At 40.2% G+C, this 18,007-nt stretch overlaps 2 protein-coding genes across 4 annotated transcripts in view; one reads left to right on the top strand and one right to left on the bottom strand.

Annotated features, from left to right (window-relative positions):
• Positions 1 to 209: 209 nt before the first annotated feature.
• Positions 210 to 12,132, top strand: SATL1 (spermidine/spermine N1-acetyl transferase like 1). The gene is given in 6 exon segments (XM_050965115.1): positions 210 to 314; positions 4,753 to 4,804; positions 7,417 to 7,497; positions 8,593 to 8,694; positions 9,602 to 9,642; positions 11,079 to 12,132. Coding segments are annotated over 6 exon segments (552 nt in total). The 3' UTR covers positions 11,250 to 12,132.
• A 4,385-nt stretch (positions 12,133 to 16,517) lies between these two features.
• APOOL (apolipoprotein O like) overlaps positions 16,518 to 18,007 on the bottom strand; it is a 54,455-nt gene continuing 52,965 nt past the window's right edge. For all 3 annotated transcript variants that reach the window (XM_050965103.1, XM_050965102.1, XM_050965101.1), the window contains one exon: positions 16,518 to 17,276. In XM_050965103.1, coding sequence (XP_050821060.1) covers positions 17,179 to 17,276 — 98 coding nt within the window. In that variant the 3' untranslated portion in view covers positions 16,518 to 17,178. The remainder of the gene's footprint in view (positions 17,277 to 18,007) is intronic.

Raw genomic sequence — 18,007 nt, 5'->3', positions numbered from 1 at the left:
CAAGGATAAGTAGGGGTAGGATGTAACTAAGGCAGAGGCAAGGAGTGGAGGCCAAATTACCACATTAGTGAAGGAAAGAAAGTGCTTTTTGAAATGGTGAATGAGGAATATTTCCCAAACGGTGGCCCAGCAGTGCTCCATCTCCCTCCTGGGAAGTAATCAGTCCTCTGCCTCCTGCTTTCCACAGGTCTGGCCTTGGCGCTGGCGCCATGAGCTGTTTCCGAATCCGTCCGGCAGAGCCCCAGGACTGTCCTGAAATCCTGCGCCTCATTAAAGTAAGAGGGACAGTGAAGTGTGCAGGCATCTATCCCTGAGTCAGTGTCTTTCCAAGTTTCCTTTTTAAAGCTTACTACTATTTCCTGTGCTAGGCATAAACCCCAGAGCATCTTTATTAGCTACTACTGTTAATGTGCTGGTGGATAATGGTACATAAGACAAATTAGATAGATGTCTCAGACAGACAGAAGTAGACGTATGAGGTATAGACGTAACCCTTGCCTAACCTCTCTGATACCCGGTCTTTTTGTTCCCCCAATCCATTTTCCCTTTTAACTCCATTCAAAGCACATGACCACCTGCCCCCTTCGTGTCTTTCTCTCAGTCCTATTTCCCATCCTTCCTCCATGCTGCTCCCTCCTGGTCCTGGTCTGCCATGCTTTAATCCTCTTTGCCTTCAGCTCCTTTCATTTCTTCCAAAAGACCATAAACCTCCCTACAAGATAAGTGACCTGGTAACAAGACTGGGGAAAAAAATCAAACTATAATTATGGAGCTACCAAGACATACAGCCCTGTGCTAAACTTCACCACTCACTCACACTGCTTTTCATTACATCCGTCCCCTTACAGTGATTAGTATGCTGTATCTTTACACTATAAACTCTGAGATAGGGGTCTTATCTCTAAACACCTAGCACACTCCTGGCGCTGTACAAATATTTTAATCAATTATGAATAGAGATGGGAAAAAATTCAGTTTTCCCTGACATGTAGACTATAGATGATGTTTGCTTAAGTTTATATAGAAATTTGTTGAAATGTAAGTTGGCCCAAAAATCTATTGCCTAAAAATTCACTTGATGACAGTTGGGCAAGGCCTGGTAAAATACGAGTGAAGTAAAGTGAGACAATTTAGAAAAGCAAGCTGGAGATAAGTTATGGCATAAACCTAGGTCATGTTGTAAACGTATTTTGTGTTCCAACTGGTTTTTACAAGTATTTTAGATAAAATGTTAATATTTTGAACAACGCAATCTATATAGTTAGTTATGGGTATGGCATTTACACATATATTAATTAAAAAGATGGTTCATGTTACCTAGCAAATAAGAAAGCAGAAAATATTTAATTATAGTAGCGGAAATACAGATAGGGTAAAAGGTGGATTTAATGTTAATTAATTAATTAAGCCCCATTATTATGTTGACAGTATACTAATTTTATATTAGAGGTGCCCATCCTCCATCAAGGTTACCGAAAGGATTGTGCCTTGTGTATGGACTAATTGCCATAAATATATAATTTAATTTTAGAATATAACCCTGCAATGCATTTATACTCATAATTTAATGCCAGTTTGCTTAACTATTTTATATTAAAGTTTTTAATTTTATCACTCATTGTGTCATTCACAGTCCACCGCTAAGTTACAATTTCTGTAACCAGCCTGGAGGCTTGAACCTTAAAGAATTCAGTTTGATTTTATTCCTTATTTTTAAACTTACTAATTGGGAACACATAAATCAAAGGTTACATATGTGAGATTCATTAGTTGTTAGTCTCCCAAAGAAAGTAATAGAAACCTCATCAGTTGGCATTTTAAAATGCAGACTGGATAAAGCCCTTAGGATGGAATTCACTTCTTCAAGGATGGCCTATAACAGCCCCTCTGTGCTGTCAATGTCCCATGTTAACCCTGTGTGTGAAGGCAAAGTGACTCAGAGGAGTCCCTCTTTATCCCCTGTATACCATGCAGATGGGTTCCATGACAACTTTAAACATACCAGAATGGAGAAGCAGCCTGGGCTTTGGGCGTGCCTCGTGGATCCACACTTATGTGGACCAGTAGATAGGACCAATTACCAAGTGCCAACAGATTGCACTGCAACTCTGAGTCTTGCCTATATGCTGGAGGTGATGATAATTCCATGTCCTCGATCCCACACCTTGCTCCTCCTAAAAAGCTTGTGCACTCACTTTCTGCATTGATCTTCTCTTCAAGACTGCCCAATGGACTCAATTTAATTGAGTTTGATTTTTTTTTAAATTGCCCTTCCTAAGATCTGTTATATTTTATATATATATATATATATATATATATATATATATATATATATATATATATATATATATATATATATATATATATATATATATACATACATACACACACACACATACACACACACAAATAAATGTATTCAGGTTTACCAATGCCATAAAAACATTTCTCAAACAAAATACCTAATGCCCATAAAAAATATGTTCCCCTGCCTACTTCTCTGTTCCTCTTTCTTTTTTATCACTCCTGAACATGGTTATTCTACCTATGCTGCACAACAAACTGCCCTTCATTTCCTTCTCTGTGCCTTACTCCATGACACCTACATTTACCTCCCATATCTGGTCAGAAATGCCTGCACCCTCTTCACAGACCTCTTTAAAAGTCCTTTCAACATGTCGAAAGGGAAAGCAATGGTGTTCTTCTGACAGAAACATTAAAAAAAAAGGAAAAGAGGAATGGCAAATGGAGCACTAACAAGAGTCATGCTTAGCTTCAAACACAACCATTTTTCTTCTTTTTTCATACCATTTCCCATCCTTCAGTTGCACATTTTCTCACTAGATTGCAAACTATTTAGGAAAGACCTTGTCTTCTTTCTCATCTGTAAAGTTCCTAACACATTTTGGCTGATAAATAATTAGTAGTACTAATACTCTGGCTTTGGACACGGAGTGGTGAGTTACACTTTAAGATTGTGGCAGGTCCTGACTGGTGCATTAAGAAGTGAAACCCTCTTTGTGCCCCTCTGGAAGGGCTAGTCACAGTTATCGTGGATAGAATTGGCCACTGTGGGAAGAGCGCTGAGGTGTGGACACAACCATGTTCCTGTCCCTTCCTGCCAGTTGAGTTGATCCATTGTGGGTGCAAAAGCTTATATTATCCCATTTCAAAGACTGGGGTAACTTCAACTTCACTGTGCACCACCTCTGAGCCACAGTAGGAGTTAGGTAGAATTCTCACAGTGACAAACACTGCACAATAGCCCAAGTACAATCCCCACAGTGTGGCCAGTGGCTAACAGGCACAATCTGGCCATTACTATTCATATTCATCTCTCCCTATCAGGCCTTTAAAGATATCCTCTTCTCTAGAGGTGATGTGTCTGAGACTTACATCTAGGAAAAAAAACCCAAAACCTGATGTTGTTCCCAAACTGGGGTCCTCCAGTTGCCATTTTAACTTTTTGTATTTATTCCATTTTCCCTTTCTAGTTTTTGACTGCATCTCACCTGCAAGCCAGGGAGGATATTACATCATGGACCCACAAAACAAAGGGCTAGTAAGGTTAACATGCAAAGGAATGATATAATATTCCTCTATGCAAGAAATAAGTCCAGATACTTGTAAGCTAAGAGAATATGCTCCTACACCTGTTGGAACAGTATTCTGACTTATGAAGTCAGTGCAAGTGATACAGCAATCCTTCCCATAGATAAAATCTTCACCAACTTTACGAAGCGTTCATTCCTCAATGGTCCAAGAGGAGAGTTTTCTAATCAGTTCCTAAATTCAGGTCTTTTGCAGGGGTAGCTAAAATACTGCCATCTTTTGGAGTTACTTTTCACTAATATGGCAGCAGCTTTCTGGAAAATACTCAGCCAGCCTTAACAGTAGTTTTTCCATTATCATTTATAGAGTTCTGCTGATGTGACAAGACAGCATGCTACATCCTTCACAAAATACTTAGGAATGTTCTTTCTAATAACAAACAAAAAGTATCGCTAATGGTTGGAGCAGATAAGTGGAACTTGGAACTCCCATATTCTGTTTCTAGCTTTCCTACCCAACTTACTTCAAGACTGTGGAAGTCTTGGGTGTAACAACTACCCTCTGCTTCCATTTACCTGTCTCACAAGTGTTGCGAAGCATCAATTAAAAAAAGTCACACCTGAAATGTTGAACACGTACATGCCGTACAAGTGACACCTAAAATTACTATAAACCTAACTAGCAGTGTATAGTACTAGGTAGTATATAGTCAGTATCACTATTTCTTATATGTAGTTCTCCTGATTTTTTATGTCTTTCAAACAAGGGAGATTTTGTTTAACAAAAAAAATAAAAATGGAATTGTAAAATCACAAAAATTGGAAGGGGGATTTGGGATAGAGTAGTCTATGAAACTACTTCTCTTTTTAAAAGTTGACTAGACTTCAAGCTGACAGCCTTTAATGATAAAAAGTGCTATGCAAGTGTAAAAGTATTATTATGGTCAGATTGTGCTCAGTTTATAGAAATAACACATATGCGGCAGTTTTCCCCCCCATTTCCATAGTGAACTAGAATGTAGCAGATATAGAGCAACAATTTCAGCCTACCTCACTTGCAGAGTTCACTGCAGGATTGGGGCCTAAGGTAGTATTTTGTATCGAAATCAAAGTTTAGCATAAACCTTAATATTTTGCATAGTATTCTGTGAAGACTGCACCTATTGATGAAACCTCAAACTCCAATTTGTTCATCCAACAGGAACTAGCTGCATATGAAAATATGCCAAATGCAGTAAAATTAACAGAAAAAGGTAAGATTATACTCTGAATAAAAACACATATGGAAACCTATACATTATACAGTCGAACGTCAGAGTTACGAACACTAGAGTTACAAACTGACTGGTCAATCACACACCTCATTTGGAACTAGAAGTACAGAATCATCAGCAGCAGAGGAAAAACAAACAAACAAACAAACACCCCCCCCCGTACAGTGTTAAATGTAAACTACTAAAAAAATAAAGAGAAAGTTTAAAAAAAGATTGGTGAAGGTAAGGAAACTTTCTGTGCTTGTTTCATTTAAATTAAGATTCAGATGCATTTTTTTCTTCTGCATAGTAAAGTTTCAAAGCAGTAGTAAGTCAATATTCAGCTGTGAACGTTTGAAAGAAGAACCATAACATTTTGTTCAGAGTTATGAACAACTTCCATTCTTGAGGTGTTCGTAACTCTGAAGTTCAACTGTATATAAAAGAACTATGTACTGTATATTTTTGAAAGATTATGACGAATATTGCTGTTGGAGGCAATGCATTATAGTAGTTAGGACAGACAGAAAGAACTCAGTTCTATTCCCAACTCTGCCATTGGCTTACTGCTACTTGCAGTTACACTTAGGCTATGTCTACACTAGCGACTATGTTGGCAAAATTTATGTCACACAGGGGTGTGAATATTCCACCCCACTTGAGTGACATAAGTTACACTGACATAAGCCGAGAGCGTGCACAGCGCTACAGCGCCAGGAGAGCTTCTCCCGCTGACACAGCTACCACCACTCATTGGGGGTGGTTTAATTAGGTCAACAGGAGAGCTCTCTCCTGTCGGCATAGAGCAGCTACACGAAAAATCTTACAGCAGTGCAGCTGCATTGGTACAGCTGTGCCACTGTAAGCTCTGTAGTGTAGACATAGACTCACAGACTTTAAGATCAGAAGGGACCGTTATGATCTTCTAGTCTGACCTGCACAACGCAGGCCACAGAATCTCACCCACCCAAACCCCTGACCTATGTCTGAGCTACTGAAGTCCTCAACTTGTGGTTTAAAGACTTCAAGGTGCAGAGAATCCTCCAGCAAGTGACCCGTGCCGCACGCTGCAGAGGAAGGTGAAAACCCCCCAGGGCCTCTGCCAATCTGCCCTGGAGGAAAATTCCTTCCCGACCCCAAATATGGCAATCAGCTAAACCCTGAGCACGTGGGCAAGACTCATCAGCCAGACACCCAGGAAAGAATTCTCTGTAGGAACTCAGATCCCACCCTATCTAGTGTCCCATCACAGGCCATTGGGCATATTTACCGCTAATAGTCAAAGATCAATTAATTTCCCAAATTAGGCTATCCCATTATACCATCCCCTTCATAAACTTACCAAGCTTAGTCTTGAAGTCAGATATGTCTTTTGCCTCCACTGCTCCTCTTGAAAGGCTATCCCAGAACTTCACTCCTCTGATGGTTAGAAACCTTTGTCTAATTTCAAGTCTAAACTTCCTGATGGCCAGTTTATATCCATTTGTTCTTGTGTCCACATTGGTCCTGAGCTTAAATAATTCCTCTCTCTCCCTAGTATTTATCCCTCTGATATATTTATAGAAAGCAATCATATGCTGCATAAGTGTGAAGTATTTTATCCCTTTCACATACTTTTCTTTTTGCAATTGGCTTTATTTCCTGTCAGGTTCCATACTGAATTTGTGTCCTGAGAGAACTGTAAATAAGAACGCAACGCTAACTTTTAAAACACAGAAATTTAAGTTTTATGTTGTGTGACAAATGGCATTTCATCATCTGCCTCAGCCTACTTATTTCTGGCTTTGATTAAAGGAGAGGACAGCAAACTAGGGTCCTGATCTTGTAGTCTTTACTCATGTGAGGAGTTCTACTGAAATCAGCAGGAGTACTCATATGAGCAAGGGTTTCAGGATCCGTCCCCTCAACATTGTTATCACTGGTTTAGGAAAATTTCTTCCAATTTAGTTGCTAACTGAAACAGTAGGTGAAATAATCAAACTACTTTTAAAGCTCCACTTCCAGATCAAAAGTGAAGTGCAAAAATTGAGTTTTTATATTTAACACTATACTGTCTAAACCATGACCCTTGAATGTTTCCTTGAAGCACTGTTGCAACAGAGTTGGAAGTGCTCATCGTGGGCCTGATCCAAAGCCCACTGAAATCAACAGAAAGAATCCTATTGCCTTCAATAGGTTTTGAATCAGGCCTCGTGGAAGGGCCAGTTCAGCTGTAAATGATAGTTTCTCATGTCTATGTTTTGATAGTTCAAGAGCAGATACATGTTAGTACTTTTCCCCCCAAATATTGATGCCTGAACATTTTCCATTTCACAACATTTTATTAAAGATTATTGCAAATACAATCTAGTGCATTAATATCTTGAGTCATGCTCCTAAATAGCTTTTATTCTCACCATAACATACCTATTTCTTTTTCCTTTTATTCCAATCTACCCCTTTTGAACACTCCATGCATTCTTCTGGAAAAGGCTGATGGACTGTAATTGTACAACCATCAATAACTATTTCCAAGCACTCCCTCAAATGGAGAGCTACTTTACAAATATTCTTATTTACTTTTTATTTTTAATGCAGTAAGCCGGCCATTAACTCACAGGTTTTAATTTTAGATTTGCTTGAAGATGGCTTTGGCGAACATCCTTTCTACCACTGTCTAATAGCAGAGGTGCCAAAGGAGGGACAAACAGGAAGTAAGCTAAACATCTTTCAAATATTTATCTAATGATTACCTCTAACAATCCCTGATTACACAAAGACAGGTTTCAGAGTAGCAGCCGTGTTAGTCGGTATCTACAAAAAGAACAGGAGTAGTGGTGGCACCTTAGAGACTAACACATTTATTTGAGCATAAGCTTTCATGGGCTACAGCCCACTTCTTCCAATACATCCGAAGAAGTGGGCTGTAGCCCATGAAAGCTTATGCTCAGATAAATTTGTTAGTCTCTAAGGTGCCACCAGTACTCCTGCTCTTTTTGCGATTACACAAAGAGTGACATAAGGGATAACAAGACTGAGAAGGCTGAGGTTGTCTGAAGCTGCAATATGGACCCATTAGCTGACCACAGCAAGGGAACTTCACGGATTTTTCTTTTAGATATTTTAATAAAAAATTCATTGCCATCACTGGATGAATGAACAGAGACTGAATTATCTTCTCTATCTAAAAGGTGTTCCCCGTCAGTCACAATTGAGGCACACGGGTGATGTGATGTTCATCCACAATGCACATTCCACTTTGTCGGTTTTTAGAGATTGACAGGAGTGCCAGTTAGTGGTACTAATTCTGTGGATGTGATCAAATGATAATAGAGATTAGACTATTGTTAGTAAGGCAAATAAATTTAATCTGAAACCAGTTCCTTATGAAGAACCCCTTCACCCAGTACCTTTAGATAATTTTGCAAAATGCTTTTGATAATATATTCTGCCTTCTTGATTACACCTTAGTATCACCAAGTATCTGAGGTTTCCTTCCTAATAGCTAAGATTTTACAAGTGTCTTCTGCGTGAAAAATACCCAAGACTTTTAAAACACCCTGCAGTTTGGAGTGCATGCCTTTCGATATTATTATAACAAATATTGGCTTTGTGGTGCTTGTTTGGTCTGAAATCTATGTTTGCTGCATTTTAACATGATTCAGTACACAGGAATTTTCACTGAGAGCTACCTGTGTTTATATCAAAAGTTTCCTTAAAAGGCTGAAGGATAGCTATAAAGAATCATATTGACATTATACTTTACATAAGCTAACCAGTTATTTCACTTTTTATGTTCTTTCTTTCAGGTAGTTGCATTGTAGGCTATGCTATGTATTACTTTACATATGACCCTTGGATTGGCAAGTTACTTTACCTGGAAGACTTCTATGTCATGGAACCGTATAGAGGTAATAAATAAATGGATAAACAAACAAGCTTGTTAACAAGCCTCACTCTTCACAAAAAACAACAAATAATTACTCATTTACCCTTTCAGTATGAATTAGCTTCCAGATTTCTCTTTCCATACTTCTAGGCAATACAGTTCTGTAAATAAATATCCTGCAACTTTTATAAGGGAACAAAGCATGAATGTGTTTCCAACCATTAGAGGACTTTGTCTTCTGAAACATAATATACTTGAACACTATTATTAATACATTCTGTGCATGATTTTGAGAACTCTTCCAAGAAATTATGCTGAAGAATTTTGAAACTTTAAAGGTGAAGCTAGTATTGTTTTCTAATGTCAGTGAAATAGATATATTTTAATTTTTAATCATGTTTAAAAGCAACTTTTAATGCCTTTAAATTTAATTTAATAAAAGGATCAAGAGCCTGATATGCAATAGAAGTGATATTGACACAAAATATAAAATAATCAACTTTTAAAAAAATTTCCCATGCATGAAAGTGCTAAAATATATCACAATTACTCACAAATAAAATCAAATTTAAACAAATTCCAAAATTTCATAATAGTACAAGTAATCTCAAATGAAAATATATTTTATGCAATAGTTTAAAAGTAGTACTACTTCACTGTAAATCAACATTTCCTTATGATCCAGTCAAAACACACATAACTTAGTTCAATATATTTATATCATATAAATTAAATATACAATTATAGAAAATGCGTATTTTCTCACTTCCAATGACATTATTAGAAAAGTAATTTTCTATATGAAAGTTACATTAATTTGAATTTCCCATTAAATATTTTAAATGTCCAACTATAATTTCATAAAAATATAGCTTGCTATGAAACTGTGTGTGTGTACTGATATTTTTAATGTTTGCACTATTTAATAGGCTTGGGCATTGGCTCGGAAATCTTAAAGAGATTAAGCCAGGTATGTAACATTTAAAACAAAGATTTACAAACACTGCATAATTTAAATGGTCATTTCCCTCATTTTCTGACCTATGACAGCGTAAGATTTTGATTAATAAATTCTCTGTATAGTATATGATGAATTAATGTAACACAAACATGTAGACTTGTTTTCATATAGATTTCTTTTCCTGCCAATGCAAGTCTGTTCTCAGCAAAATTTTATCTAGTGATTTTTTGGTTCGGTCTAGTGGTAAATGGACTCTTAAAGCAGTGGGACTTCTACATCTTATACAGGGAGATTTTCTCTGTTTCTCTATTAACTTAATAGAGTCTCACAGTTCAGTTAGGAGAATCCTTCTGATATTTTGCTTAAGTTTCCCTATGCTCAATTTCATACGGTTATATACCCTGTTGTACCTCTTTAGAAACACACTAAGTAATTCCTCTCTGGCCTTCATGCTTACTTTCAAATAATTAGGGGGAAAATCTTACGCCCTGCTCAGTGTGTAAAAAGATCCCAGTAGGCAACAGAGCTTGTGTGATTATGCTGGAGTACAAGAAGCCCTTCAAGGCGTCTCCATTAATTGTGTTCCAATGACCTGGTCTGCAGAACAAGAGGGGTCTTAGATATGTGTCTAACGAGCAGACTAGGCAGAGTTTAATGGGTAAACTAAGCAACCCTGTGGAAATCAGCAGAACAGCTGCAGCCTTCCTATTGCAGTAATAGACGTGGATACGCTCCAAGGCTTATGTTGGAATATGTCCCTACACTGTAACTAGGAGCAAGCCTCCCATGCTTGTGGTAGTGGGGCTTGCACTAGTGTGCTAAAAATAGCTGTGTGGATGTTGCAGCACCAGTGACTAGCCTGAGCCTTCACCAGTGCTGCAACATCCACACAGCTATTTTTAGCACATTAGCACAGGCCCTGCTAATACAAGTTTGTCTATGCCATCTGGGAGGCTTGCTCCAAACAAACAGTCATGTAGACATACCCTTGGAGTCGCCATCCCTGGCTTGGCAGAGGGATTCTCAGGTGGCCCATATACTAGTGTAGTGCAGAGTTTCCAGAAGTTGGACCAGAGACTAGTTACACTGCCTTTTTTCCCCTCCGTTTAACTAAGAGTGATATAATCTAGCAGGCTACTCGCTTGTTCATCCTGTGAATATCATGATGACAAAAGAGAGTAAGGCATCTCTGCAGAGAATTTTGGCTCAAACTGTTGCTATTTTCTTGAGTTCATCACTATACCATGTGCAAAAAGGGACTAGCTTGTTAGAGAACATGACCTGCTCTGGCATCTGCTGTATGTGCAGTGGCCTTTTGAAATGGTACCACTGGCCCTTTTCATAGATTGCTCTTTCTATTTATAGATGAGTATCCGAACTAGTATTGGAGAAGGCATCCCAAAATAATGCCTTGCAAGTAATACAGAATGTTTACTTTTCAACAGATAGCAATCAAAACAAACTGTAGCTGCATGCATTTCCTTGTAGTCATTTGGAACAAGCCATCTATAGAGTACTATGTGAGACGTGGAGCTTTAGACCTTTCCACTGAAGAGGGCTGGCATCTCTTCAGATTTGACAAAGAGAATCTTCTCAGAATGGCATCTGGAGAATGAAGGAAGTTCCCATTCACCATTCCAAGATTTGTGAGAGATTAGATTATTACTCTGCAATCAGTTTGTCCTGCTTTCGGTTCTGCGCAATAGAACATCTGCTGCTAACACTATGGAGTTCCAGTTTGTTATGTATTTAACAAGATTAATCAAGTCTATGTAACTGCTTTGTTTTATGACCAGCAGCCTTTATTACTATTCCGTACTATTAGAGTTACTAAAGTTTCTTTCATCGTTTGTTACATCACTGGACACCATTCAAAGAGACCCCATGTTTATCTCCCCCCATCACATTAACAAATAGATGTATATGTTAAAAGTGTTACTGTACTGTATGCATTGTATCACAAGCTTATTTATATTTAAAGTAATCCTGCCTGCTGCAAAAACAAGTCTTATGTTACTAACCTTTTCCACGATGTGACGTCATCAGTATGATGAATGATTGCATCCTCATCTTTCAGGCAGGTAGTAGCCAATCAGGATTAGAATTTTTCATCTAGTTCTTTCTCATCTCGGAGGTGCAAGTAGGCATCCCCTGTTCATGAGCAATGTAGCTGGAGAACATGATCATCTAAGCTAGTCACTTTGTCTGAGACTAGTCATTCACTGTGGCATTTGTGGTCAGTTTTCATATTGGTGTTGCTACATCACAGAGAACAAGGTGAGAGAGATTTTTTTTCTTGTGATGCTGGTGCTACCATTAATGAATGATGAATGGATCCAGCTACCAGGGAGGAAGGAGTAACTAAGGAGAAGTTAAGACAGACTAGGCTAAAGTGGCAAGAGGAGAAGATGACCATGAAGAGCCTATTCAGATGAGCAAACCTCCTGAAGGTAGCCTCTTTAAAACTGCTGAGGAAGAACCCCTATCGGGTCTTGCTGATCAGAGACTTCTTCAGCAGATGCAAATCCAGCCAGTACTGCAAGTTTGGATCCTACAGAAAAAGACAGATTTACACACCTTCTCCTCTTTATGATCCCCTCTGAACAGCATGAACAGAGACCTGGATTTGGGGAATATTTTAGATGAGGTAATGCATACTGCAAGCTCTAGGGGATCCAGGGAATGCCACCACACCAAGTCTGGTCTTGGGGTCATGGCAGAAGTTGGGAAGCAAGATCTCATTGCTAAGGATGAAGGCTGAGAGGCCACGTTCAGGAGAAAACTGGGGTACATTCAGAGAATTAGTTGTCCCTTGTAGAAAATTACATATGAGGGATTGCAAGCTACAGGTACAAGTTTCCTGACTCTTTGGGCTGAGAACATGACAACCATAAAGGCCACTTTGACAGGAAGACCATTCAGAATGGTAAAGATGTGTTCCAACAGGTCAGAGTAGATTATCTATGGAGGGGAACTGTAGACTTTAAAGTAGGAGACTGCTTTCAGGAACCTGGCTAACAGTGGGTTGGACCCCACTGGGAACCCTTCGATGGAACTTCTGAGGACACTGCAGGAGGAGGCCTGGACCCTAGGGCAGCTAGTAGAGAACCTTTTGTCAAACCCATTCTGAAAGAATTCCTGATTGGAAGGGATATTGGATTTCCTGGTCAAGATCCCAAGGGATATGCAATACTAGGAAGAAGACAGACCATACAGCTATAATAAGCAGACATACTGCTCTTCTTTCGGGAATAGATGAGGCAACACAAAACCAGTATTTATTAAGCGAACCCATCTCAGCCACTCTGTGGCTATGACAACAGGAAGACATTGATTCCTTTCTGCTTTTTCCCTTTTATCTAATTCTACAAAACACTTAGATAATTCTTTTACAATTGGATAATGCACTGAGTTTATTAGGAAAGACAAGACTAATCTGGTCAGTGCAGATGACAAAAGCTAAGAAAACTGCTGGAACTGGAAGATTTACCATATACAGGTTTTAATAAAGTTTTATAAACATACAGCTTTTTCCCTGAAAACACACAGACTTCAAGGTTCTCTTTCTAAAACACTTCTGTAAGCATGATTGTACAGTTTCTGAATGAATCATGGAATTGTAATAAATTCAGTGTCTGTCTTGGCAAGACAGACAGATAGAATCAAATTCAGAAACTTCAGTAAGTGCACATTAGTACTCTGCATCTTTGGCTCCAACACTATATTACTGAACTTCAGTTTAGGATTCCCAATTTCTTTTAAGATATTCTTAATTCATTTTAAAATAAGATTTGCAGAGGAAAGGCAATCTGTAATCCTTTGTGTTACCTTCCCACTTTTTCATAACCAAAAGGATTAAGAAGTGAATGATGGTTAACTTTGTAGAATCTAAATCATGGGTCGGCAACCGATGGCACGCGAGCTGAATTTTTAATGGCACGCAGCTGCCTGCTGGGACTCCCCTGTGCCATTAAAAATCCTGCCCGGTGCAGCAAGCCGCAGGGTCTGCGGTCCTGGGCTGGAGCACTGGGCCTAGCACAGCAAGCCGCTGGCCCTTCCCCTACCTTCTCCCCTCCCCTGGAGCCCTGCCGCCACGCACGCAGAGCTCTAGGGGCTGTGCGCTCCCGCGGGACAGTGTTTGGCTCTGCAGGGAGGGAAAGACGATCCACACTCACCTGGAGCCCTGCTGCCACACGTGCAGCGCTCTGAGGGTTGGGGCTGTGTGCTCCCGCGGGGCAGTGTATCTGGCTCTGCTTGGAGCCTCAAGGTAAGGGGTCCGGGGCTGGGGGGTGGGGGCAGTCAGGGGACAGGGAGCAGGGTGGGTTGGATAGGGGGTGGGATCCTGAGGGGGGTGGTGGCTAGGGACAGGGGTCTCTAGAGGGGGCAATCAGGGAGCAGGAGGGTGGATGGGGCATGGGAGTTCCAGGGTCTGTTAAGGGGAAAGGGGTGGATAGGGGTCAGGGCAGTCAGGGGACAGGAAGCAAGGAGGGTCCTGGGGGGGAAGTTAGGGTGTGGGGGGGTCTCTGGAGGGAGTGGTCAGGGGACAAGGACCTGGGGGGGTTGGATGAGTCGAAAGTTCGGGGTGAGGGGGGCTGTCAGGAGGCAGGGGTGTGGAGAGGGGTTGCGGGAGGCAGGGAGCAAGGGGAGGGTTGTATGGGTCAGGAGTTCTGGGGGTCTTGTCAGGGGGCGGGGAGCGGTTGGATGGGGCATAGGAGTCCCAGAGGTCTGTCTGGGGTGTGAGGGGGGGGTGGATAAGGGTTGGGGCAGTCAGGAGACAAAGACCAGGGAGGCTTAGATAGGTGCCCTGACACCTGCACCCCCCTCACATCCCCAGCCCCCCCACACCCCATGCACCCCCCACCCTGAGCACCAAATGGGAGCTCCTGCACCCCGCCACATTCCCACCTACATCCCTCATATCATATGGGAGCTGCCCAGGTAAGTGCCCCAAACCCAAACCTCCTGCCCCAACCCTGAGCCCTCTCCCTCATTCTAGCTCCTGGCCAGACCCTTCACCCCCAGCCCTGTGCTCAGTGCACTCCCACCCTCAGCTTAGTGCAGAGAGAGGGAAAGAGAATGGGCCAGAACCAGGGAGAAGGTAGGTACCCACTGTATGTGGGCAGAGCCGGGACCCTAGACTGGCAGCAGGCTGAGCGGGTCCGGCAGCCGGGATCCTGGCAGGCAGGAGCTGGAGGATGGAATCCCTGAGCGGCAGTGGGTCAAGCCGCTCAGTCCACTGCCGGTCTGGGGTCCTGGCCGCCAGCCCCGCACAGCCCGCTGCCGGTCTGGGGTTCTGGCTGCTGGACCCTTGCCGGCCAGGGTCCCGGCCACAGGCCCCGCTCAGTCAACTGCCAGCCTAGGTGAACAGAACCCCAGACCAGCAGTGGGCTGAGCAGGCCGGCAGCATAAGATCAACATTTTAATTTAATTTTAAATGAAGCTTCTTAAACATTTCGAAAACCTTGTTTATTTTACAATACAACACTAGTTTAGTTATATAATATAGAGACTTAGAGAGAGAGAGAGAGACCTTCTAAAAATCATTAAAATGTATTACCGGCACGCGAAACCTTAAATTAGAGTGAATAAATGAAGATTCGGCACACCACTTGTGAAAGGTTGCCGACCCCTGATCTAAATGCAGTGTCTCTCCTCAAGTCATTGACCTGATTCATGCTAAACTTTCAGTGTCTTTTGTGTGTGTGTATTACATGGTATCTGGGGACATAAGCATATGACTTCCAGTGACACTAATGGATATCTTGTGGCTAAATCACTATCTTTTTAAAAATTTACCTCTAAGTTTCACACAGAAAATTGAACTGCATTTCCTCTTCTAATCTATTATTTCCCTCAGTTAGGTGAGATTCAATTTCAGAAGAACAAGAAATAATATATATTTTGTATTGTCCCACTGTTGTAGACTCTTAGAGCACAAGCATGCAAAGACACATGACTAACTTTATGACTTTGAGTAGTCCGAATAAATTCATCTGATCCTTGCCTAGCCAGATATTGAAATCACTACACTTTCATGTTGGATTCAATGGGAATACTCCTGGTGTGTAAATTATGCACACAAAACAGTTTGCAGGACTGAGACCTTAGCCACTTAACAGCAACTAAGTATTTTAGGTATTTTTGTTTTTTTGTTTTCTTTACTGAAACAGCCATGTTGTTTTTTTAAAAAGAGGCTGCTAGCCATAGGCACAAACTACTTTTCACATTTTTTTTAACTGTATGTTGATACTAAACTGTTGACACGTGCCATAGGCATAACTACTTCAAGAGGCAAAGAATTGTGTATATGTTCTGCTCCATAAATGACAGCAATAGCTCGATAGTGCCAGAACATGCTATTCGTCATAAGTCAAACAAACAGTCCTTAAAAAGGATTTCCATTTTGTCTCAAAGCACTTTATCATGTCAAAATTTTACTAGAATGAAAAATTCATTCTAAATATTTGCTCATTCTTACATTCACAGAACTCCCACTGAAGTCAATGGGCTCTAGGTGTGCATGCTTCAAAACAGACTGTGGACCTTGGTTTTATTCTTACTAACCACAACTTTTTATTCTTTTTTTAAGTTAAGCTGTGAGAGCACTTTCATCCAATAGCATAACTGCCTGTTTTAACCTCTGTGTCACTAAAATGCCCAACTTTCCTGCCATAATTTGCTAATATATTCCACATTAGCACAAACAGTACCAGTATCATGGGCTAGAGTTGATGGAGCTGAAAAGCAACTAAATAAACATCAGACTATGTTATTAAAGGTTGACTGAAAACTAATGTGTGGTCTACAAGAGATGCTTTGATGTCTAGCCCCAATTTTTCCTTTTCATTTTAAATGTTACTTTTAAATCAGGAATGCTACACACATGCAGAACAAAATTTATTTTCTATTCTAGTTACCTCAGTGGAAGAGGTTAACAGCAGTGATTTTTACAAAAGGAGTTAGCTTACATAAATCTTAAAGCAACTGAATTTGAGAGAGTACAACAATGACAGCTGGTTTCTTTTGTATTATGAATGCTCAGACTACTAAGATATTTGAGCCAACATAGATGCCAAATGCTATCATTTGTCCATAGCATTCCAGAGCTGGAAGTGAGTGAGAAGGAGGACAACAATAAAAAGATGACCAGATTACTCATTTACTGTCTTTGAACTACTGAGGAGCTGAAGGACAGAAATACATTTACACTTTCAAACCCGTCCCTTATAAAGGTGATTTATGTTTATTAACAACTTGACACTGACAACCCTGATATACCCCATTGCAAGCACATATTGAGAGAAATATAATTCTCGGTGTCAAACAGGTAATTATTGTTCAAAGAAATTAAAATATTTAATTGCTTATAGGTAGTAAGAAACAGTACACAGTAAACAACAAGGACAAAGTAGATTGACTGTACATATTGGGATTTAAGAAAATACCTGATTAAATTATACCACATTAGGTACAATGATACATTGCATAATCCTTCCATTTTTCTTTGCTATTGTTAGTACTTCCCAATATTTGTAAATTGGTGCCTTAGCTTCTAGTACTGTACATATCCACATCCTCTGGGCTAGACTGACCATGGTCCATAAGCCTGGGGTCAAGCTTAAATTTTGCTGTCTTCGCTACATCTGTTAAAGATATTAAAATGAAATAAAATTATAATAAAGGCATAAAAACTTTTTTTTAAAAAAATGCTTATTCAGAAGTTATACATACTGATAGTGTGAACATTCAAGCATTATAATAAAGTGCTCTACAGTTATAAATTAATTGTAAATTACATTGGTGGGAATAATGCAGGCAAGTTGTTGCTGTGCAACGAAAAATCACAGGAAGTAAGAAAAACATTTGAAAGATCTCCAATATCTGACAAACTCATCACTAAATTGTTTTCACAATTACAAAGTAATCTATTAAAAGCCTGATGATGGCATGCCCAGAGCACTGGCACAAGGGAAAAGGGGGTAGTGTGTAAGGCTCTCCTTTACACCATACTGCTGCTTCCTGGGGCAGCAGGCTCTGCAGAGCTGCTACATCCCTCCCTCCTTCAGGTGGGAAGTAATGAATGAGACAAATTGAGAAGCAGACAGAACCTTGACTCTCCCCCCAGGAGCACACTGTGCAGAGTATGCTGTAAAAGGATCAGTTTAGTACTTTTTGAGAGCAATGGGGAGACTGAGAAGCAGATAGTGACTGAGTCACTATCTCCCTCACAGCTGGTCCAGGGGGCAAACTGAACAACTCATTGCACCATACTAGATCACAGACGGATTACCTAGGCTTAAATCAGTGCAAATAAATTCACACAATTTGACTTTATTGGTGATTTTGTAAGTTTATTAAAATGTGGAGGCAACAC

The sequence above is a fragment of the Gopherus flavomarginatus genome, chromosome 8 (genome assembly GCF_025201925.1).
Source record: "Gopherus flavomarginatus isolate rGopFla2 chromosome 8, rGopFla2.mat.asm, whole genome shotgun sequence".
NCBI classification, from domain to species: Eukaryota; Metazoa; Chordata; order Testudines; family Testudinidae; genus Gopherus; species Gopherus flavomarginatus.
This window is presented reverse-complemented; position numbering and strand designations above follow the sequence as displayed.